Source organism: Saccopteryx bilineata, chromosome 4 (assembly GCF_036850765.1).
Source record: "Saccopteryx bilineata isolate mSacBil1 chromosome 4, mSacBil1_pri_phased_curated, whole genome shotgun sequence".
In the NCBI taxonomy this organism is placed as follows: domain Eukaryota; kingdom Metazoa; phylum Chordata; class Mammalia; order Chiroptera; family Emballonuridae; genus Saccopteryx; species Saccopteryx bilineata.
This window is the reverse complement of record NC_089493.1, coordinates 71,667,730-71,691,129: the sequence shown is the minus strand read 5'-3', so window position 1 is coordinate 71,691,129 and position 23,400 is coordinate 71,667,730. Positions and strand designations below refer to the sequence as shown.

Genomic DNA, 23,400 nt, shown 5'->3' with positions numbered 1-23,400 from the left:
AGAATGATAAAAGCCAGAATAGTTTTTTATAAAGTTCAGAATCTGCAATGGTACTGAATGACCTTTTGACCAGTATTCAAAGCTCTCTACAATCTGTTTCTGTCCTATTTGTTCAGCCACGGTTCCCCCACTTCTACCCCTTCCCTCCTCTGCAAACCAACTTTTATATATACATGCACCTATGTACTCACGCATGTGCACACACACACAACACACTCACACATGCACAGGGACGCACATGCAAACACATACCATCCAAACACATAATCCAAAGCTCATCTTACATGGCTCCGTGACCTGTGTCTTTATTTTTTCCACAAATTCTGAGAGCACCGGCTATGTTCCAGGTACCATTCTCTAGGCTTCCTGTTCTCCGTTTCTACAGGTTACGTTTCTCTCTCCCACTAAATGATGAGCCCATGTGGCTCTAGCATCTTTCTTATTTTCTAGACAGTCCAAGGCTAAAGAAAGAAGAAACTGAAACCCATTTGGGCTGTTTCTCTCTCAAATCTCGTCAATAGTTCTCCCAAATGTCTTCTCAGAATCCCCATGCCCAGGTCCCTGTGGATCCCATTTCAGCAGCTCAGCTGATAAATTACTCAAACACCAAGCAGCATCTTTCAACGTGAAAGAGCTACACCATCCTTTTCTCTGCCTCTCGTTTCACTCAAGCAAAGGGATATTCGCAAGGTTGTAGATCCTCTCTGGCCATTACCCTTAGCAACCGACATTAATCTTTGATTTTTCTCACTACTATTTACTAAAGAGTAATGACATGCCCAGAGATATTCAGTGACTGATGGCAAACTACCTAGATTTCCTGATTTGTTCTTCCTTTCACCCTGTCCTTTTTCAGGTTAAGATAAAAGACTTTGTTGTTCAGAAGCCTTCCTAAAAATAGCATGCTGTTTTTAAGCTCAGGCTTAGCAAAAAGAGGTTGCTCTTCTGTGGTATCCTCTGTTGTGTTCCGTTTCTACACCCCCATCTCCACTTCACTAGTTCCTGTCTCTCCTACCCACTCTTTTACCACTATCTCATCTTCCTTATCTTGTTAAGAGTGAGTCAGTTTCAATGAAGGATGGCATAATATTCACCACCTGTTCCTTCCTCCCCATCTTATCAGGGCCACGTTTTTGTTTTTGTTTTTTGCCAAGCATTTACTGAGCACCTACTATATGCCAGGTGTGCCAGCAGTGGGTCCTCAGAATTTCATTTCTGATAATCAAAAAGCTTCCTGCTGTTGGATCTCCCTGCCTTAAGGTTTCTCTCTGAATCCATCTACTGCACCCTGCTGCCAAATATATCTTCCTGAAACTCTGCTTTATAAACAGCGTTCTTTACCCATTTGCCCACAAGATTAATAGTCCCTACTTCTTAGCTCTTTCTTATGTGCCCTCTAGATGCCTTTTAGACTTTTTTTTCTCCATATACCCTTTGCATTCTACTATGCTCTATTTATTTGACCCCCAGCATGCCATATACATTTCCACCTCTGTGTCTTACTGCTCTATGAATTTCCAAATTCCACTCCATATGTACTTAATAAATTTCTTGGGAAAACTACCCCTGTGATAGCAGAGGATGCTGCACATGTAACAGGTTCTAGTTAAGAAGGAAAAGCGTCCCACACTCATTCCCTGAGAGGAGTCTGAATGATCCAGACAGAGCAAAGGATAAGAAGCAGTAAGGAACTTCAGACCCTTGACCCGAAGTGCTGCTAGGAGGTAAGTTTCTTGGGCTACCTCACTAAACCCTGAGACGAGAAACGCAATCAGCTCACTCTTCCGTTCACTCAGCTATTCGACAAAATAGTTACTGGGCACCACCTATGTGCTAAGCATTGTGATGAGTGCTTGGGAAAAAAACAGTGGAAATGGTAAACAATTCCTGCCCTCATGGAGCCTTTCGTAGAATTATAGACATTAAACACATCAATAAGTGAGTAAATAAAATAATCAAAAGGTGGGAAAGTGTTAATAGAAAGAGAAATAAAGTGTTATGATGAAGCAGAGTGGGATACTCTAACTAGAGACAGGAGGTGTTCTCAACCAATGAAGGTGTCGCTAACGAAGAAGACATTTAAACAGAGATCCAAAAAATGAGAAGCCAAACACTCAAAGTGACACGCCAGGCTCTTGAACAGCAAGTGGATAGGCTCAACACACACACACACACACACACACACACACACACACACACACACACACTGAGGTCAGTGCAGGCCAGTAACCTCAAAGCTTGGGTATTATTTATAATTCACTTGTCCACTCAAGATGTCCAGTCCTTTCTATCACCACCAAAACACCTTTTCTTTTGATTAAATGAATAGATAAGATTTTCAGTTTATGGGTCTCTCAAATGACTGGGATTTAAATCCCACCTATATATTTTTCTACTATGTTCTGCTATTGACTTCCAACTCAAATTTACATATTTCCAGAACCCAATATAGCACTCAGATGATCATCACTCTGTAAATTGAAAAAAACTGTTTGTTACTTTTTAAGGTTGGTATATACCAGCTCTTAAAGAAAATCTAGAAGTTGCTTTCCATACCTCGTTGATTAACTGGATCTTTAGCTACGTAGGCAACATAGTCTGTAGTATCCTATAAAAAAGGGAAAATGATTGCATTTAAAATGAATGGATTGTACTGTTGAAAGATAGAGTATATTAGAACATGCTACTGAGGCAAGGACTTAAATATTAATGCTTCTTTTTAAAGGGAAAAGGAAGGCATCTTAGGAGGGAACATAAATACACACTTACCGTATTTTTCGCTCCATAAGATGCACTTTTTTTCCCACAAAAGTGGAGGGGAAAATGCCCATGCATCTTATGGAGTGAAAAATACGGTATTTTACTAAATATTTTAACACACCATTTGGTTCAGAAATTTTTTTTTCTTATTTTCCTCTTTAAAACCCTAGGTGTGTCTTATGGTCAGGTGCGTCATATGGAGTGAAAAATACGGTATATAGGTTAGTACTTTGTGGGGTCTATATTCTCTGCCTCTTGCAGAGAGAATCTGAAGATTAAAAATTTAGAGGCAGACTACGTCACTAAGAATAAAAGAGAATTCAGGTAGAAAATATGTTAGGACATGTTAAATGATGGTCCGAGGAGGACTGTTGACTCCTCCTCTATTGAAAGGTTAGCCCTGGACAGTTGGCTCAGCGGTAGAGCGTCGGCCTAGCGTGCGGAGGACCCAGGTTCGATTCCCGGCCAGGGCACACAGGAGAAGCGCCCATTTGCTTCTCCACCCATCCGCCGCGCTTTCCTCTCTGTCTCTCTCTTCCCCTCCCGCAGCCAAGGCTCCATTGGAGCAAAGATGGCCCGGGCGCTGGGGATGGCTCTGTGGCCTCTGCCTCAGGCGCTAGAGTGGCTCTGGTCGCAATATGGCGACGCCCAGGATGGGCAGAGCATCGCCCCCTGGTGGGCAGAGCGTTGCCCCATGGTGGGCGTGCCGGGTGAATCCCGGTCGGGCGCATGCGGGAGTCTGTCTGACTGTCTCTCCCCGTTTCTAGCTTCAGAAAAAAAAAAAAAAAAAAAAAAAGAAAGGTTAAACACTAGGGGTTATGCAATCACAAAGGTGTCATAAGCTAGGATGTGGCATTATGATTTCCCAGTTGTCCAAATAGATACCGTGTACATCAGAAATAAGTCAATTAAAGACACACGTTAGGTTTTGTGTTTGTTAGCTTGCTCATGTGCAGGGCAAGTTAACCTAAGGAACAATAAAGCAGAGATACAAGCATTTATTTGATCAAGATAGAGAAAGAAAAAATCATTTTGAGAAAGAGAACCCATTAAAACCTAAGGAGTTAAAAAAAAAAAAAAAAGATGTGTTGCTGACTTTGTAAAAACTAACAAACAAAAAGCCACTTGTTAATTCTGATTTTTATTGAAAACAGTAAACTGATGAATGATAAGATTTTAATAATTAAAGATGCTTTTTGTTATCTCAGTTCTCAGGAAAAAAATATATATACACTGCCATTTGAAGATTAGAAGTATGACTCTCCAGAGGGAAGATGCAATCAGGCAGGAAATAAAAGCTCATGTTTGTAATAATCTCAAGGACAATCACTTAATAATCCACAATGAATCATACAGGAAGCAGATCTCAGGATCAGCATGACTTGTCTTGAGTTATTAAAAGTAAAATAACACACCTAAGTAAAGTTCTTTTATGAAAAACATAAAAGGTTTGGAATATCTTATAAATAAATTAGTTCATATCTATAGACTTTGTTTTATATTAACTTAGAAGGAAAGCCACAATTGCTGGGGGCTTAGCTGCTATTTTAAAGTTAAAGTTAAAGAAGTAGTATGATGCCAACAATGTTGTTTGGTATATGAGACGATGGGAAAGAGGTCGTAGGACCTCTCCACACCTCATTTTCTTCATCTTCAAAAGACTGCCCAACAGTCCTACAGTTTTAAAATTCTTTAACTGCAAATATCTGGGAGGATTTAAAGAATGTTAAAAGAAAAGCAAAATACTGGGTGGAACTATAAGAAAATATATTTAACTTGGTCATACTCAATGCATTTTTGAAATGGAGAATGCAGTGTCATTGTAGATATGTAGATACAGTAGATACAGTAGATACAGTAGCATTACCTAGAACTGTCTTCAGGGCTCAGAGAAGTGAGACAAGAAAACTGCTTTTGACAAGCAAACCTAACTCTAAGGAACCACTGAGCTAAAGCCAGTCCTTAAACTGTTTTTGAGAAAAGAGTATAAGTGAGGGTGAGCTAAGTCACAAGGGAAGGAAGACTACCCAGTATTTTTTAAACTTTGGAGAAAATATGGTTAAAAAAGGGCACTACGTTAGACCATGGAGACTCCCTAGCCCTGCACCCAGTTAGCTGTGAAGCTGTAAATTATCTCAGTGAGTGTCCTAAAGATATATATGAACATGTGTGAGCAACCCCGGTAATGGTATCTCTTATGTCTCTGTGCCAGGCATCAGTTCACATGCATCACTTCACTCAGCTCCCAGGATACTGCAAGACAAGGGTGCAGTATCCCTCCATTTCAAAAATGCATTGAGTATGACCAAGTTAAATACATTTTCCTATAGTTCCCCCCAGTATTTTGCTTTTCTTTTAACATTCTTTAAATCCTCCCAGATATTTGCAGTTAAAGAATTTTAAAACTGTAGGACTGTTGGACAGTCTTTTGAAGATGAAGAAAATGAGGTGTGGAGAGGTCCTACGACCTCTTTCCCATCGTCTCATATACCAAACAACATTGTTGGCATCATACCACTTCTTTAACTTTAAGATAGCAGCTAAGCCCCCATTTTACAGATGAGGACCCTGCAGCTTAGACAGGATAAATAAGTCAAGTCTACTAGACTCCAAAGCCGAGCACTTTACCCTACCACCTCCCTGACCTGAAGGTAAAACTTCACTCAGAGACCTCTAATGCCAGTGTCTGTGGTGGCTCCATGCTTACTGTAAATAAAAGGATTTGCCTACTAATCCTAAAAATGACAGTAACCCTTGAAACTGGAAAGGTGAAATTTAAGCCAAACAGCAACAATTATTTTTCACACTACATATACAGAACTCATTACTTTAGATATCAAGGAAAGTATATTAGAGTTCCTTCCTGGATGACTGAACTATAATATGTTAGAAAGAGAAGAGACAGTGCTGGCCTTTTCATACTGTACTCAGTCATCTCTCTGCTGCCAAACGTATCCCTCGGTGTTACTGTGTGAATGGACAGTGTTACTGTCCATTCAAAAATCAAAGGAGGTTTGGCCCTGGCCGGTTTGCTCAGTGGTAGAGCGTTGGCCTGGCATGCAGGAGTCCCAGGTTCGATTCCCGGCCAGGACACACAGGAGAAGTGCCCATCTGCTTCTCCACCCCTCCCCCTTTCCTTCCTCTCTGTCTCTCTCTTCCCCTCCCGCAGCCAAGGCTCCACTGGAGCAAAGTTGGCCTGGGCACTGAGGATGGCTCTGTGGCCTCTGCCTTAGGCGCTAGAATGGCTCTGATAGTGGCAGAGCGACACCCCGGATAGGCAGAGCATCGCCCCCTGGTGGGCATACCGGGTGGATCCCGGTCGGGCGCATGCGGGAGTCTGTCTGCCTGCCTCTCCGTTTCCAACTTCGGAAAAATACAAAAAAAAAAAAAAATCAATGGAGTTTTGAAATCCATTGATTACAAAACTCAATGGATTGGATTTCAGATTCAGTAACTGGGCTCACTGGCTCCTTACATGTCCCCTGTTCGCTCGTGACTCCACAATTAGCCATTTGTGAAATCTCTTGGGGAAAAGGTAGAACTCTTAAAATTTGGTTTACTTTTAAATGATGGCACCATGAAATTAAAATATTCACTTGACAATAACTATACCCAAAGCAAAAGGTAAGGAATTAGTGAAGCCTAAGGGGAAAATTAAGTATGTGTTAAAAGAAAAAAAGGAAGGGAGGGAGGGAGGGAGGGAGGGAGGGAGGGAGGGAGGGAGGAAGGAAGGAAGGAAGGAAGGAAGGAAGGAAGGGGAAAGAAAGATGAAAGGAAGAAAGAAAGAGGAAGGAAGGAAGGAAGGAAGGAAGGAAGGAAGGAAGGAAGGGAGGAAGAAAGGAAGGAAGGAAAGGGAAAGAAAGATGAAAGGAAGAAAGAAAGAGGAAGGAAGGAAGGAAGGAAGGAAGGAAGGAAGGAAGGAAGGAAGGAAGGAAAGGAGGAAGGGAGGAAAGAAGGAAAGAAAGAAAGAGAGAAAGAAAAAAAGAGAGAGAGGAAAGAAAGAAAGAAAGAAAGAAAGAGAGGAAAGAAAGAAAGAAAAGAAAGAAAGAAAGAAAGAAAGAAAGAAAGAAAGAAAGAAAGAAAGAAAGAAAGAAAGAGGAGGGAGGGAGGGAGGGAGGGAGATTTTGAATCCTCTAAAGGTTGCTTTTCTTCTATATGCTTCAAGGAAGTTCTGACCCCAGGTTGTCTAGGTTTGGCATGCTTAGATACTTTGAACCATTGGGAGGCAATAGAATGATAAATAATATTGAAAAAAAAATTTTTAATGGGATGATTTAAATAGCATTTCACACACAAAAAATTACCCCAACACCAAGTGGAGGAACTGACTTAAATACTTTAGACGCGAGTAAAGGAAGCAATGATTACACAGAGAAATTCAGAATTTTATTTACTTTTAAAGTAGACTTATTTTTCTTTTAACTATTTAGCCTCGAGATTAAACTCAATCAGGACTGGAGTGACACCAGCCACCAGATCTAGTTTTTACCATCATGCCATACCTATCTTGGGTTTCTCTTGTACGTCCTATCATTAATGAACCTAAATTTTATTCCTCAATTGAGAGAAACTAAATGTAGTGAAGAGAAATAAAACCAACTCTGAGATTTTATTGCCTTATATCTGAAGAATATACTCTTTAACAATAAATGCAGAAAAGAAGGTAATTGGTAAAGACATATGTTCAATCTTCATATGTTTCTCATATTTTCTTAACATTACTGATATTCAATCATTACAAAAGTCAGGCTCTGCCCTCCTCTAGCCTTCTCTATGTTTGCAGGTAGAAAAATGTCAGGATGTCATAGAGAAGCAAAGTCCCTCTTCTACTCCCTCCGTTTAAACAGATTTGTTTTTTGTTCAGTCACAGGCTTCTTAGCTTTAATGAGTTCTCGTTTTTGCTCTAGTCCAGAAATGGTGCAGTACCAAATTAGAGAGTGCCACCAGCTCAGTCCTGCCCACTCCTGGAAAATGAGCGCCATGTGGCCTCTTGATAGAGAGAAACCACAGTTTTCTCTCCCCACCAGAGCATTGCTTCCAGGAGGGTTTGCAAACCTGGTTGCTCATTCTAGATTAGACTAGTGGCCATGTACAGCAGATGGACTTCCCCTCTGATGCCAAGTCCAGCTGATTAGCAACACCTGCCTGGAGCTCTACACGGAGAAGAATTCTGAAGAAGTACTGGCAACACATGTATGATCATACTTGTTCTTCACAACGTTGAAGCTTCTCAGATTGTGACTCCACAGCTAATAACACAATGGAGTATTGTTAGTTCACCGGCTCATCCAAATATTTTAAAAATCAGTGACAATAGATTTTGTCAAAAGCAAATTTTTGATCACCTACTACATGTAGCTATTCACAAATTCTAATAAGATATTTGGAAAGGACATGTAGTGGCTAATATACCTTACATAGAAGTTCTTTTAAGTCTTGTAAAAAGAACTTTTACGAATCCATACTTACGGGATCCCCTCCAGAGGCAAATGAAATAGACTGCATATGATGATTTGCAATAATCTGGAAAACATAAATTAAACATATATGATGCTATAAATTATTCCTAGTTACATACAATCTGACAGTGATGGACACACATTTGTTTTGTTTTTGCCTAGACCGCATCTCTTCAGAAACCCCTCCACCCACATTCTATAATAATCTCGCTTAGACCATGAGATCCAGGGAGATTTGACATGCCCACTCATTGCCCCTCTCCTTGCAGGTGGACACATGATCCAGGCCTAAACAACCAGAAGACATCTGAATACAAAAGATCCAATCAACGTCTTTGGGGAGAAATTGATATGGACAAAAGGAAAGGATACATCTCTCCCTGCCATTAAGGACCATGTAAGCCCAGGGCATCCATGAGCCATCTTTTGCTGACATGTGGGAAAACCCTGCCGGAAAAATGAAGCTTTCCCTCTGGAGAAAATCAGCAGAGGATTAAAAATAGGAAAGTCTGATGTTAACATGAACATTTGTTTTATCATTCAACCAATAAATCCCTGTCTCCCTGTATCATTTTTTTCTATTTTATTAATGATTTTTATATAAATTAATTTGAATTGGGTTTCAGTCATTTGCCACCAAAAGTATCTTGACTAAGGAACATGAAAATTTCCAATATGAAATAAGATTATTCAAGTGAACTGCACTATTTAACCAAGAAAATTGTCCTTTACTTGAGATTCTAGATTATTTGTTTGTAATCTCCACAGTGTAATGACCAATCTGCAGAGATACATTTGTCATACTGGTTTTTTGTTGTTGCTTGTTTGTTGTTGTTGTTGTTTTGTGTGTGTGTGTGTGTGTGTGTGTGTGTGTGTGTGTGTGTGGCAGAGACAGAGAGAGTCAGAGAAAGGGACAGAAAGAGACAGACAGACAGGAAAGGAGAGAGATGAGAAACATCAATTCTTCGTTAAGGTTCCTTAGTTGTTCATTGATTGATTTCTCATATGTGCCTTGACCAGGAGGCTACAGCAGACCGAGTGACCCCTTGCTCTAGCCAGAGACTTTAGGCTCTAGCTGATGAAAATTACTCAAACCCCATGAGCCTGCGCTCAAGCTGGCGACTTCAGGGTCTCGAACCTGGGTCCTCTGCATCCCAGTTCAACGCTCTATCCACTGCGCCACCGCCTGGTCAGGCTGTCATACTATTTTCAGGATTCATTAAAATATGAACAGTGCACCTACAAATACTGTCTTCAGAACTGTTTAACAGAATATACTAAAGTCGCTTATATAAAATGACCAAGCAATTCTACTCCTAAATGTTTATCCAAAGCTGTGTAAATATGTACACGAAAAGGTATGGTGAAGAAAGATAATCACTGCCCTTTTCACCTGCAACTGGAAATAATCTCAACGACGACTATTGTGATATTCAAGCAATGAACAACTATATAGCAACAATATGTTTCTTGAGCAAAAGAAGTCAGACACAAAATTATAAGCTGCATGGTTTCATTTATATAAAGTTTATAAACAGGCAAAGTTATTTTATTCTGTTTGAAGTAAGGATAATGATTACTTCTGGGGCAAAGGAAGAGAGAACAATGGTTTTCTGGGATGAAATGGTGTTTCTTCATCTGAGTAGTAGTTACCTAAATTTGTTCATTTTGTGATAATCATTATGATGTGTGCACTTTCTACATTTATGTTTTCCATATTTACATTTCAGTTAAAATGATTACTAAAAACAAAATCAATGTACAACGATCAATATCATTTCTATATATCAGCAATAACCAATTAGACACTGTATTTGGGGAGAGAAAAAGTACATATTACAAAAGTACCTATGTATAAATGTAAAAAAATTCTATAAAGCTTTTTAGAAAACTTCATTGAAGGGTATAAATACTACCTAAAAAGTAAAAAGATATATATCTCCTTTATAGATTAGAATATTGTAAAGATGTCAAGTCTCTCCCAAATTAATCTGTAATTCCCATGCAATTCCAAAAAAAATTCCACAAATGTCATTCAGGGAACTTTTCATGCTGCTTCTAAAATACACATGGAAAAACTAAAGTGCAAAAAAGCTAAAGATAGTTTTAAAGGTCCTGGCCAGGTAGCTCAATTGGCTGGAGCATCATTCCAACATGCAAAGGTTGCAGGTTCAATCCCCAGTCAGGACACATACAAGAATCAACCAATGACAGCATAAATAAGTGGAACAAGTTGATTTCTTTCTCAGTCTCTCTCCCTTCATCTCTCTCTAAAAATCAGTAAATAAAAAAAGACAAAGAAATTTTTTAATGAACAAAGAGATTAGATTTTCCTTATTAGCAAGTCATATTATAAAACTATAGATTTATTAGAATATAAAGTCTAAAAACTCACATACATATTCATGATCGCCAGGGTTGATTCATGGACTTTTAGTCTACTAAATGTGGCACCAAACAAAAGATATGTGATTAAATTAGTGGAGTTGGCTAACAACTACAGATATGGAAAAAATACCGTGTATAAATTATCATGTCCTCATACTACCTATATAAATGTTTTTATTCATAAAAGATCTACAAACACATCAGGAGACAGATAAAAGATTATGCTTGTGATCTTTGAGATAGGAAAAACCCATCTTCACTGACAGAAAAAGACATTTTAAAAAACTCCAACAACCCTTAAATTAGATTACATAAAAATGTATTTTAAAGCTTTGGTATAAGAAAAGACCCCTGAAAAAAAAAAAGAAAGAAAAAAAAGAAAAGACCCCTGAAACAGGACAAACAACAGGAAGACAAAATATATTTGCATTATGTAAAATAAAGTATTCATATGCAGAGTTTATAAGAAATTCTTACAAATCAAAGAGAAATAAAATTTCAAAATAAGACCAGTTAATCTTCAGAAGTAATACAAATGTTTGATAAACATATTGAAAAGTAATCAGTCTCCAAGAAATCAAGACTGTTCAAAATAAAGCAAGATATATTAAGTTGTTAAAACTGTCAACTTCACCAAAATCATGTGTAGTAAAGGCATGGATATTCTCAAACACTGCCGGCTAGAGCTTAAGTTGTACAGCAACTTTGGAGAGCAATATGACAGCATTTACTAAAACTAAAGTATGCATACCCTATGATTCCACCTTTTTACTTATAGGTATTTATCCTAGAGAAACACTGGCACATGTGGACGTTCATTTAGCTACGGTGTATAATATCAATCAAAAATTTATTTTGCATAGTTAGGATAACCATAGTATAGCTATACAAATGGAATGCTATAAAAAAATGTGTATACTAACAAAAGGTAAATCTTCAAGACATTGCTGAGATGTTTGTTTTATAAGTTTAAGACAGTTATGTGAGTCGTTTTAAAAAAAAAAGTAAGATTTTTCCACGAGGACCTAATATACATAATGCAAAGAAAAAGGACTTCAAGACTACACAACAAATTGGTAAGAGTGAAAAGATAACTCCCGCGAAAAGAAACGGGACCGAGTATGTCCTCACTACAATTTCTTATAAAGAGCACGGAAAATATGCTTATTTGTGAATTTAACTTTTCCTAATGAAGAAGATTGAAAAAAAAAATGGATCAGTTCTTAACATGTTGATTTGCGATTGGGAACCTTGTGTGGTTTGTAGGCGTGGACTTAAAAGTCATTATCGCAGATAAAAGGTACATAGGTTAAAACCCAAGAGCAGAGGCGATTGCTGGTGGTGGAAGGAGGAAGAAAGAACGAAGGAGGAAAGAGGATAAGGCGACACTACGGCGGGCACGTACTTTCCAGTTTATAGCATCCCAAGCAGCACAGAGGTTAAATGAGACGGACACAAAGTAACGCGCCTGCATGCACAGACTTTAGAAACGAATTTGAAACAGTGAGCGGGTGCACCAGAGCAGCGCGCCAAGCGGGAGGCGGGAAGCGTTCGGGGGTCACGCAAACGCACAGGGTCGCGCACGCCTTTTGCGCACGCGCACAACTGCACAGCCGCGTAGTTCCGAGCTTGCTGAAAACGCATTGCGAGAGGTTGAGCAGCGGGGATCATGTCGGCAATACAGGAGCTGTCCGCGCTGTATGAAGAGAGCAATGACCCGCAGATGGATGTGATGCCTGGTGAGAGTGGCCTTCCGCAGATGGAGGTAGGCAGAGGGAGCCGGGAGCCATCCCCGAAGCACTCCCGCCACCGGGCCCTGCCACAGCTCGGAGAGGAAGGCCTAATGGAGGAGGAGGGGGCCCAGCCCATGCCCGAGCCAGACGGGGACCGAGGCCTTGCTAACCGGCCCAGCCCCAAGGAGCAGCCCGGCCAGATCGCGGGCCCTTGTTTCGAGAGCGAGGACGAGGGCGAGGAATTTGATGACTGGGAGGACGACTACGACTATCCCGAAGAGGAGCCGCTGAGTGGTGCAGGCTACAGAGTATCAGTGGCCCTGGAAGAAGCCAACAAGATGTTTCTGAGAACATCCAGGGCCAGGGAAGCAGCCCCGGACGGCGGGTTTCAGATGCATTATGAGAAGACCCCGTTTGATCAGCTGGCTTTTATCGAAGAGCTTTTCTCACTTATGGTTGTCAATCGTCTGACGGAAGAACTCGGCTGTGATGAGGTTATTGAAAGAGAGTAGTGAAATGCAGTCAAAAGAGGAGGAAACTACTAGAGGAGAGACCCAACATTCCACTGTCTCTTGCATTTTATTCCAAAGAGTTCTGTGCCAATGAAAAACTTGACCTTCAAAAAAATTGTTTTGTTTTGTTTTGCAGAATAGAATAGGGCAGTGACTGTACAGTTGTGAAAAAGGAAGGAAAAAAAAACTGTTAAAACGGATCTTGGGACTGTTGAAACCTGTTTTCAAGAATATCCTGAAACACCTATTAGGGCTTTGACTTTGTTATTGATCCAGATTGTTTTCTTTGCACTGGGACAATTTCTTCCATATTTCACTGTAAGGAATGGTTTTGCAAGAATAAGTCATGACCAAGAGAAACTGCCAGTACAAGAGCCCACTGATACTAATTACATGAGAAAAAGTAGTATATCCAACTTTGGACTCCAGATGTCTGAGTTATTTGGACAGAAATCCTGTTGAGAAAACTTGGCAGAGTCCACTTTGTCATCTAATCCAAGCTATAGTTATCAAAGGCTAAATTTTTAGTGTATGATAAATTGAATATTCTTAGTATCCCTGAAGGATAAGCATACCCAAAAAGAAATATGTACCGTGTATAATATATCTTAACATGTTTCCAAGGGCATCTAAAATATTATTTGTACATGTATCTTGATCATTTATAAAGCTACTTGTAATTCAAGAAAATTCAGTATCTTGGTCATTTTTTTAAAGGTCAAAAATGAAGAAATCCTTAGTAAAATTTCAAATTCAGACATTAAAATGTATGTGAAAGTAAAAAAAACAACTATTTCTAATAACTTCATATTCTAGAGAAATTTTGTTTTACTTGCTCTATGTCTTTCATTTACCTTTACAGGGAAAAGACTGGTTGAACTTCATAGTGGAACAACTGTTAAGTGAAAATTGTCAAGTAAAAGAAAGGCCCTACATTAAAAAAAAAAAAAAGACTTTATGAACAATTAGGCCCGTCGACCTTTAAGTTTTAAAACTACCCAGAAATTTCTGGTTTTCCTCTTTCTCCTCCTCTAATTAAGCTTGTTATTGGTTATGCACCAGCATTCAAGATAATAAAATTTCTTGTTATGTGTATTTTGCTTGGCTAATAGTATTTATTGCATATATACTTTATATACTATTGTATTCTATTTTATTGTATTATTACCATTTTATGATTTAAATTTAACTGTTATAAGGGAAAGTGCTCTAGTTTCAAATGCATGATTTACAAATTAATTTCTAGAAACTAAATTTTGTAAATTCCTATAAGAGAACCTGCCAACCTGGGAAAACTGCCCTATAAATAAGCATGTTGCTGTGGTTAAGTTCTTATGTCCTATGATAATTATATCAGAAGGCTGTGACCAATAAAACAGTATATCACCGGATCTTAGGATCAATTAAAAAGGTACTAGATGTTCCTATTTCCATGACGGCAGTAAAAGCCACTCGGAGACATGAGAGAGAGGGGGTTGTTTCTGTAAAATAGGGGATTAACAAGGATTATCATTATCATAATCATAACACTAGCTTGGTGGGGAGGAAAAAAGGAGGAAGACTAGACAGGAGATAACAAACTTCACAATCCTGCCTCCCCCAGGCCTCACAGTTTGTAGCTGCCATTAGATGAGTGAATAAATAATCAATTGCTTGTGTGATGTGAATTAACGGTACTCTGGAAAAAAAAAAGGGGGGTACCAATACACAGTGAACTGACTGGCTGCATTTACCTCCAGATGAAGATGCCAAGAAGTAGGCTCAGAAAAAGCAGGTCTACAAACCGGGAGGTGTGATTCTGTTTGGGACTGACTTGTGGAACAAGAGGAGGGGAAAAGAAAACCCCTTATTAGGTGTGAAAGCTTGTTTTGTGGAGGAAGACCTGCATTCTTCAACTCCTAATGATTGTTTACTCTTAACAGGCAGTGAACTGAGAGACCACTGAAATTAATACTTGTTTATTTACTGAAGGTAGCGTAACATTTCTAACACTTCTGTTAGGGACGTAAAATCACTTTTTGTATTTTTATTATATATTAAAGTTATCACAGACTGGGACCAACCTAGCTGGTTCAAATCTAGCCTCCACTAACTTACTTTGTAACTAGGTAAATTATTTAATATTTCTGCCTTAGGGCCTCAAATTAAAAATAGGAATAATTAGATATATGTATACCTTCATTTAATAGGGACTAAAGAAATCTGTCCCTGATTTTGTGATGTGGTGAGAGAGAACTTAAAGAAGTTTATGAATACAGTATGTCATGCGATTTGGGGAACATTTTCTGGGTTTATTCATAAATATTACAACTGTCTAAATCAGCTATCCCACATTGGCTCCCTTAAAGTCACAGATCTGTTTTGTTTGTCCCATGTTTATAATTTTTATTTTTATTTTTTTAAGATTTTACTTACTTGTTTCAGAGAGACGCACGCTTGCGCACCAAAAGAGAGAGAGAGAGGGAGAGAAGGAGAGAAGGGTGGGTGGAGCAGGAAGCATCAACTCCCATATGTGCCTTGACCAGGCAAGCCTGGGGTTTTGAACCAGCGACCTCTGCATTCCAGGTCGATGCTTTATCCGCTGCACCACCACAGGTCAGGCAATTTTTATTTCTTAATTAAAGACCAACATTCATAATCGAGAAAACTTCCAGGGTTTTTTCTTTTTCTTTTTTTTTTTCAAGTGAGATCTGGCAGTCCTTGACCTACAGTGACCTGGGGGAAAGCATCTGATTCGCCTGTACCTAGAGAAGATACTCCATTTGCGGCGTTCCCCAGAGATGTCTCCCTAAGCTGGAGTCCAGGTGGTACTCGTTATTTGTCACTGTGCTTGCACCATTATTGTTTCTTCTTCCTGAGCACTGCATTACCTGCCTGACCTCTGTAAATATTTGAGACTAGAGGATCTCTCTATTTCTGCTTGTTGACCCTCTTTCTCTCTGTATTACCATTCTCAGTTTCAGTAGCTGTGAGGGTTGGTGGTAGGAGATGGAGAAATGAACAAAGAAATAGTGAGACTGGAAGCTACTGAGCCTGACATTTTTGCTTAGAGCCCTAAAATACTATATTAAAGTATGTCAAGGAAGTCTATTGCTTGAATTTTTAAAACAAGGAATATATGAAAAACACAAAAGAAAACCTGTAACTTGCTTTTCCAAAATATATTTTGCCATACCAAAACATGGTAAGCTTTAGAAAATTCAAGCATTGCGTGTTTAATATAGTTTTATTTCCTGCCTCTGAGATTCTATGAGACATTTTCTGGATATGAGCGGTGATACTTCTAAAGTTCTCAGTGGATAAAAATAAATGTGAACCATCTGACCCATTAAAGCTCTGTCATCTATGAATATCAATAAACTCTTTCTGTTTTCAGCCCTAGAAAACAGAAACACCTTATAAATTAAGGGAAGGGGGGGCATTAGTATATTTTTGTATTTATTTATCTTAGAACTTGAAAGAGTAAACTCTCTTTTTTAAAAGAGAATTTGATTCTTTTCTCATGTTCCATCTCTAAAGTCGCTTCTCTGCTGCCTTCATCCCTCAAACATTTAAATTGCCCTTTTGACGGAACGTATAAAGCTTCTTGACTATAAGCATCTGGAGTGTGGCACATTCTTTTGTATACTGCCCCATTCCATGCCACCCGTGCAGAAAAGCTGCCAAAGCCACTTCACTGCTATAACTGCTGGTAGTGGAAGCCACCCATGTCCACTGTCCCTACTTCTGTTCTGCAGAAAGATTATGGGTGTGTGGCAATACTACCTCTAATTGCAGTGTCCTGGCAGAAAAAAGGTAGTGGAGGAGAAGGAAATGCTGAGAATAAACTGCACCCACTACCAAACACACCACAACCATATTCTTCCTAAATTTCCCATTCCTCAATCACCCTGTGAAAAGAGCCATTTTTTAAAATGCTTATTAGATTCTGCACATAAGGCTGTCACTATTGGCTCTAGTTTTGCCTACGCTTTCTTCCCTACAAAACAGATAACTCAAGGGCTATGATACTCAATGAAATTTCATACCTAAAAGCATTAAGCATCCCTTACCATATATGTGGATGAAAACTAAAAAGAATAAATTTATCTCTACAAATGTCTTGAAGACAAAGCATCTGAAAGACCAAGGGAACATTTTACCTTCACTCAGATATGTTGCATTTTCCAAATACAGCCCCAAATATTCTTCATCATAAGAGTGGAATCACCTCTTTTGGATAACCAATGAGGACCCAACTAGAAAGGAATCTTTTTTTTTCCTGAAGTTGGAAACGGGGAGGCAGTCAGACAGACTCCCGCATGCGCCCAACCGGGACCCACCTGGCACGCCCACCAGGGGGCAATGCTCTGCCCATCTGGGGCATCGCTCTGTTGCAACCAGAGCCATTCTAGCGCCTGAGGCAGAGGCCACAGAGCCATCCTCAGTGCCTGGGCCAACTTTGCTCCAATGGAGCCTTGGCTGCGGGAGGGGAAGAGAGAGACAGAAAGGAAGGAGAGGGGGAGGGGTGGAGAAGCAGATGGGCACTTCTCCTGTATGCCCTGGCCGGGAATCGAACCCGGGACTCCTGCACGCCAGGCCGACGCTCTACCAGTGAGCAAACTGACCAGGGCCTATTTTGAAATGTTTTGTATTAAGCATTTTCATCTATGATGATTTATACTCAGGTATAACAAATTATTATATTCTGCTTTTAAATTTAGAAAATAAAGCAGCCTTCAGAACTGCAAGTGAGCCCTGGCCAGGTGCTCAGTGGTTAGAGTGTCATCCAATAAGCCAAGGTTGTAGATTCAATCCCTGGTCGGGGCACATACAAGAATCAACCAATGAATGCATAAATAAGTGGAAAAACAAATCAAATCAATGGTTTGGGTTTTTTTCCCTCTATCCCATCTTCTCTCTCACTCTCTCTCTCTCTCTCTCTCTCTCTCTAAAATCAAATAAAATGTTTTAAAAACCTGAAGTAAATTTTTTGGCAAGAAAAAAAAAATGAAAGTCAAAAGATATGTAATATATTACATATATGTATTTCATGTATGTAATATATGAAATACAAAATATATGTATTTATATGTTACTAAGAATTCTATAAATTTATATAGTATACTTCCCCTGTTAAGTACTGAATATGTGAACAGGTCTCAAAAAAGAACATTTGAGTAAATAATAATAGCTATCATGTGACTGACATGGTGCTAAGGAATTCACATCTGTGATCTTACTTAATCCTCTAAATAGCCCTATAAGGCATTCTATTGCTAAATCCATCTCCTCAAAAACTCTCTGAATAGGTACTATAACCCTCATTTCACTGATGAGAAAGATTGAGTGGTAGGGTAACTTGCCCATTCAAAACAAAGCCAAGATTTCAATCTAGATGTGACCTCAAAATCTTAGTGTTTTATCACTGCCAAGTACACATTAAAGCAGGGGTCCCCAAACTACCGCCCGCGGGCCACATGCGGCCCCCTGAGGCCATTTATCTGGCCCCTGCTGCACTTCTGGAAGGGTACCTCTTTCATTGGTGGTCAGTGAGAGGAGCATAGTTCCCATTGAAATACTGGTCAGTTTGTTGATTTAAATTTACTTGTTCTTTATTTTAAATATTGTATTTGTTCCCGTTTTGTTTTTTACTTTAAAATAAGATATGTGCAGTGTGCATAGGGATTTGTTCATAGTTTTTTTTTTATAGTCCGGCCCTCCAACGGTCTGAGGGACAATGAACTGGCCCCCTGTGTAAAAAGTTTGGGGACCCCTGCATTAAAGCTTCCATGATTCCCTGATTAACAGCATTCTGTGCAGTAAAATATCAAATATTAAAAATCTTGTATCAGTACATGTTAGACAAAGAAAAATTAGACTCTAACACAGACAAATAACCTGACAAAAAGAATCTAGTTTTAAAAATAAAAAGCAAGGCAAAAATCATCCTGCTTTAAGGTGCACATGTAGCCCAAATGCCTATATGTTTTTTGTGTTTGCTTCAGCAATGCTGTTCTTTGAGAAATAAGGTTAACAGTGAAAACTCAGGCACACAGGCCTGACCTGTGGTGGCGTGGTGGATCAAGCGTCGACCTGGAATGCTGAGGTCGCTGGTTCAAAACCCTGGGCTTGCCTGGTCAAGGCAAATGGGAGTTGATGCTTCCTGCTCCTCCCCCTTCTCTCTCTCTCTCTCTTCTCTAAAATGAATAAATAAAATTTTAAAAAAAGAAAACTCAGGCACACAATAGTATCAAATATCATCAAAGATGAAAGAATTAGGTTATACAGGAACATTTTAGAACATCTTCAGTCTCAAGAGTTGTAAGAAAGTGTTTTCTGCTCAAATTTTAGTTAGCTAGAACATTAACCCTAGTTCTAACTCTTCCTCTGTCCTTACTTCTGATAATAAAATTGCTCTTTCTCCAGGAAGGGTTGGTAGAAAGTAATAAATGACTGATTCAATAACAAAAGTTGCCAAATGGTATTTGCTGTATTTTTTGCACATTGGTTCTTATAACAAAGCCAATTGGGTAAGGGGCAAGTATGTAAGCAATGACAATCCCCAATGGGTTAGAAATGCTGTTCTAACTATCGTTATGTATAAATACTGGCAGATCTTTTCCCCCTGTGCCTTAGTAAATTTTGGGTATACTCCATCTGAAACTTGACTATTATGCCCAGGCTGCTCTAGGGAAATAGATAATAAGTTAAGCTATAAATGACAATCCTGATCTTACCTGTTGGTTGTCAAGATTCATCAGTGTGAGGCTATATGTTGAGATGGTCAGTTTTATATTCATTCCAGAGAACTGAAGATTACTTTTGCCAAGAACAGTTGATAGGAACTTAACTGGAGGCTTTAAAAAGAACAAAACAATACTCTTAAGTTAATGAATGTTGTTAGAGAATAAATATTTCATTTCTAAATGTTAAAAATGGGTCAAAGCCCATACTGTTCCTCTTTATTTTACTTTACATAAATCAAATGAGAGGAAATGATTTCTTAATAAAACTTTTTAAAAATTAGAATGCAGAAAATTCTTTAGTAAGTGGTGAAATTTGAGCGCTCCGAATTTTTCTCATACATTCTTTTTTCCCCGAGTATTGGGAACAGGGGCCTGGTTTATATAAAAGGAATTCCTGTGAGAGTTTGGACTAGCTGAACTCTTAAGTCCTTTTGAACACCATAAGTATTAAAAAAAGAAGAAAAAGTTGCTGTCTAGGTTTTTTGTGATTAAAAATATGAAAAACACAATATACTAAAACTTTTGGGAGGCAGTAGTGCTGAGGGAGAGAATTTACAGCTATAAAAAGAATTTATATCTTGCATTAAAAAGAAGACTGGAAGTCAACAACCTAGCTGTAATTTACAACTTAAGGAACTTAAAAAATAAACTAAATCCAAAACTGGCAGAAAAAAAAGAGAAAAATGGACCCTGGCTGGTTGGCTCAGTGGTAGAGCATTGGCCTGGCATGTGGATGTCCAGGGTTTTATTCCTAGTCAGGATACAGGAGAAGCAATCATTTGTTTTTTCACCCCTCCCCCTTCTCTCTCTCTCTCTCTTTCTCTTTCTTTCTTCTCTTCCAGTAGCCATGGCTCGACTGGTTCGAGCACATCGGCTCTGGGCATTGTGGATGGCTCCAGGTTGCCTTCACCTCAGGTGCTAAAAATAGCTCAGTTGTGTGCATGGCCCCAGATGGGCAGAGCATTGGGGGTCACTGGGTGGATCCCAGTCACGGCACATGCAAGAATCTGTTTCTCTATTTCCCCTTCTCTCACTTGCAAAAGAAGGAAGAAAAAAAAAAGGAAAAAATGGAGATCAGATCACAAATAAATTATATAGAGATTAGAAAAACAAAAGAGAAAATCACAAAACCAAAAGTTGGTTCTTCAAAAAGATCAAAATCAATGGACCTTTAGTTAGATGGACTTAAAGAAAGAGAAGACTCGCATAATTAAGATCAGAAATGAAAATGGGGACATTACTGATGGGAACATTTATTCTGACTCAACAGAATAAAACAATTATAAGAGTACTATAAACAATTGAATGCCAACAATTTGGATTACCTAGATGAGATGGACAAATTCCTAGAAACATTAGATCTACCAAGACTAAATCATGAACAAATAGAAAATCTGGATAGACTTATAACTAGTCAAAACAAACAAACAAACAAACAAACAAAATAACAAGTGTTAACAATGATATGAGGAAGTTGAAACCCTGCGCACTATTGGTATGAATGTAAAATGGTACAACCACTACAGAAAACAATATGGCAGTTCCTCAAAAAATTAAAAATAGTATTCCTGCCTGTCCTGTGGTGGCTCAGTGGATAAGGCATTGAACTGAAATGCTGAGGTTTCTCGTTCAAAACCCTGAACTGTCAAGGCACATATGAGAAGCAATTATGAGGAGTTGATGCTTCCTGTTCCTCCCCCTTTTCTCTTTCTCTCCTCTCTTTAAAATCAATAAATAAAATCTTTTTAAAAATAGTATTACTATGTGATCCAGCAATTCCACTTCTTGTTATATATCCCCAAAAATTGAAAGCAGAGACTTGAACAGATATTTGGACATCCATGTTCATAGCAGTGTCATTCATAATAGCGAAAATGTGGAAGCAACCCAAGTGCTCATCAACAGATAAATGGATAACTGAAATGCATTATATACACACAATGGGCTATTATTATTCAACCTTAAAAAGTAAGAAAGTCTGGCCCTGGCCGGTTGGCTCAGTGGTAGAGCATCGGCCTGGCGTGCAGGAGTCCCGGGTTCGATTCCCAGCCAGGGCACACAGGAGAAGCGCCCATCTGCTTCTCCACCCCTCCCCCTCTCCTTCCTCTCTGTCTCTCTCTTCCCCTCCCACAGCGAGGCTCCACTGGAGCAAAATTGGCCCGGGCACTGAGGATGGCTTTGTGGCCTCTGCCTCAGGCGCTAGAATGGCTCTGGTTGCAACAGAGCGATGCCCCAGATAGGCAGAGCATCGCCCCCTGGTGGGCATGCCAGGTGGATCCCGGTCGGGTGCATGGAGTCTGTCTGACTGCCTCCCCATTTTCAACTTCAGAAAAATACAGCCCTGGCCGGTTGGCTCAGCGGTAGAGCGTCGGCCTAGCGTGCGGAGGACCCGGGTTCGATTCCCGGCCAGGGCACACAGGAGAAGCGCCCATTTGCTTCTCCACCCCTCCGCCGCGCTTTCCTCTCTGTCTCTCTCTTCCCCTCCTGCAGCCAAGGCTCCATTGGAGCAGAGATGGCCCGGGCGCTGGGCATGGCTCTGTTGCCTCTGCCTCAGGCGCTAGAGTGGCTCTGGTCGCAATATGGCGACGCCCAGGATGGGCAGAGCATCGCCCCCTGGGGGGCAGAGCACCGCCCCTGGTGGGCGTGCCGGGTGGATCCCGGTCGGGCGCATGCGGGAGTCTGTCTGACTGTCTCTCCCTGTTTCCAGCTTCAGAAAAATGAAAAAAAAAAAAAAAAAAAAAGAAAAATACAAAAAAAAACCAACATAAGAAATTCTGACATATTCTACAACATGGATGAACTATGAGGACATAATGCTAAGTGAAAAAGACAAATACTGTATGACCCCACTTATGTGAAATATTTAGAGTAGTCAAAATCATAAAGACATAGAGTAGAATGGTGGATAAAGTGTGATTATTCCTGTTACCTATTTTCTTTATTTCAATAAAACAGAGTTACACACACATATAAAACACACACACACAAATGGAGAGAGAGAAGAATGGGAAGTTATTGTTTAATGAGTATAGAATTTCAGTTTTGCAAGATGAAACGAGTTCTGGAGATGGATGGTGGTGATGATTGAACAATGCGAACAAATTTGGTATCACTGAACTGTACACTTAAAATGATTAGTAGGTATACTTTATATTACATATATTTTACCACAATTTTTTTAATTGGGGGAATAAAGTATAAAAAAATGTAAAGTATTTGGAAGAGTCCCTGGCATGTATTAAGTATTCAATAAATGCTAGCTCTCAAAGGAAACTGACTCAAAAAAATTTTTTATTCTTTAAAGGTGTACTTTCTGGAACAATAATAGCCTGGTTTGTTTCATTTTGTTTTGGGGTGTGGACTCCTTACTCCTGAAATGAGAAAGTCTTGAATGAATGAGCCTGTTTGTTGAGATCATCCAGTTGAAGCATCCTATTCACAAAGGTTCTGAGAAGCAGGAGGATACTAGAGGCTAATTTGAAGTTATGGGTTCTGGCGAAGATATTAGTAATACAGAATTCTAATAGCATTCAAAAGCCATGTATCAGGGTTTTCCATACTAGGTGGCTCCTCCGAGTCATTCTGGGTTACGCTGGGTTCAGCTCTATACAAAACGGTGATAAAAAATACGGAAAGGTGGTATGGAAATAGAACACTAAAATGGTCATCTGAAGATCTAGCTTTTACTGCTGGCTCTAATATTCATCATCCTAGTGACTCAAGGCAAATCTCTTCTCTGAGCCATAGTTCAGTAGCTGGTAAAGTGAGAGGGTTAGACTGGAAAATACCTAAAAATTCCTTCCTTCTTAAATAGTTTACA

General features: G+C 39.4%; 2 protein-coding genes across 2 annotated transcripts in view; one reads left to right on the top strand and one right to left on the bottom strand.

Annotated features, from left to right (window-relative positions):
* The window catches only part of SHC4 (SHC adaptor protein 4), a 139,240-nt gene that overhangs the window by 35,359 nt on the left and 80,481 nt on the right, over positions 1 to 23,400 (bottom strand). The window contains exons 4-6 of the mRNA XM_066276470.1: positions 19,572 to 19,691; positions 8,230 to 8,283; positions 2,557 to 2,608 (exon numbers count right to left, since the gene is read on the bottom strand). Coding sequence (XP_066132567.1) covers positions 2,557 to 2,608; positions 8,230 to 8,283; positions 19,572 to 19,691 — 226 coding nt within the window. The remainder of the gene's footprint in view (positions 1 to 2,556; positions 2,609 to 8,229; positions 8,284 to 19,571; positions 19,692 to 23,400) is intronic.
* EID1 (EP300 interacting inhibitor of differentiation 1) lies at positions 12,174 to 13,947 on the top strand. The gene has a single exon (XM_066276471.1). It carries the CDS (start codon positions 12,277 to 12,279, stop codon positions 12,850 to 12,852), a length of 576 nt encoding a protein of 191 aa, XP_066132568.1. The 5' UTR covers positions 12,174 to 12,276; the 3' UTR covers positions 12,853 to 13,947.

What these genes read in the sequence shown, in the direction of transcription:
- EID1 (XM_066276471.1), top strand. Translation starts at nt 12,277, where the DNA reads ATGTCGGCAATACAGGAGCTGTCCGCGCTGTATGAAGAGAGCAATGAC.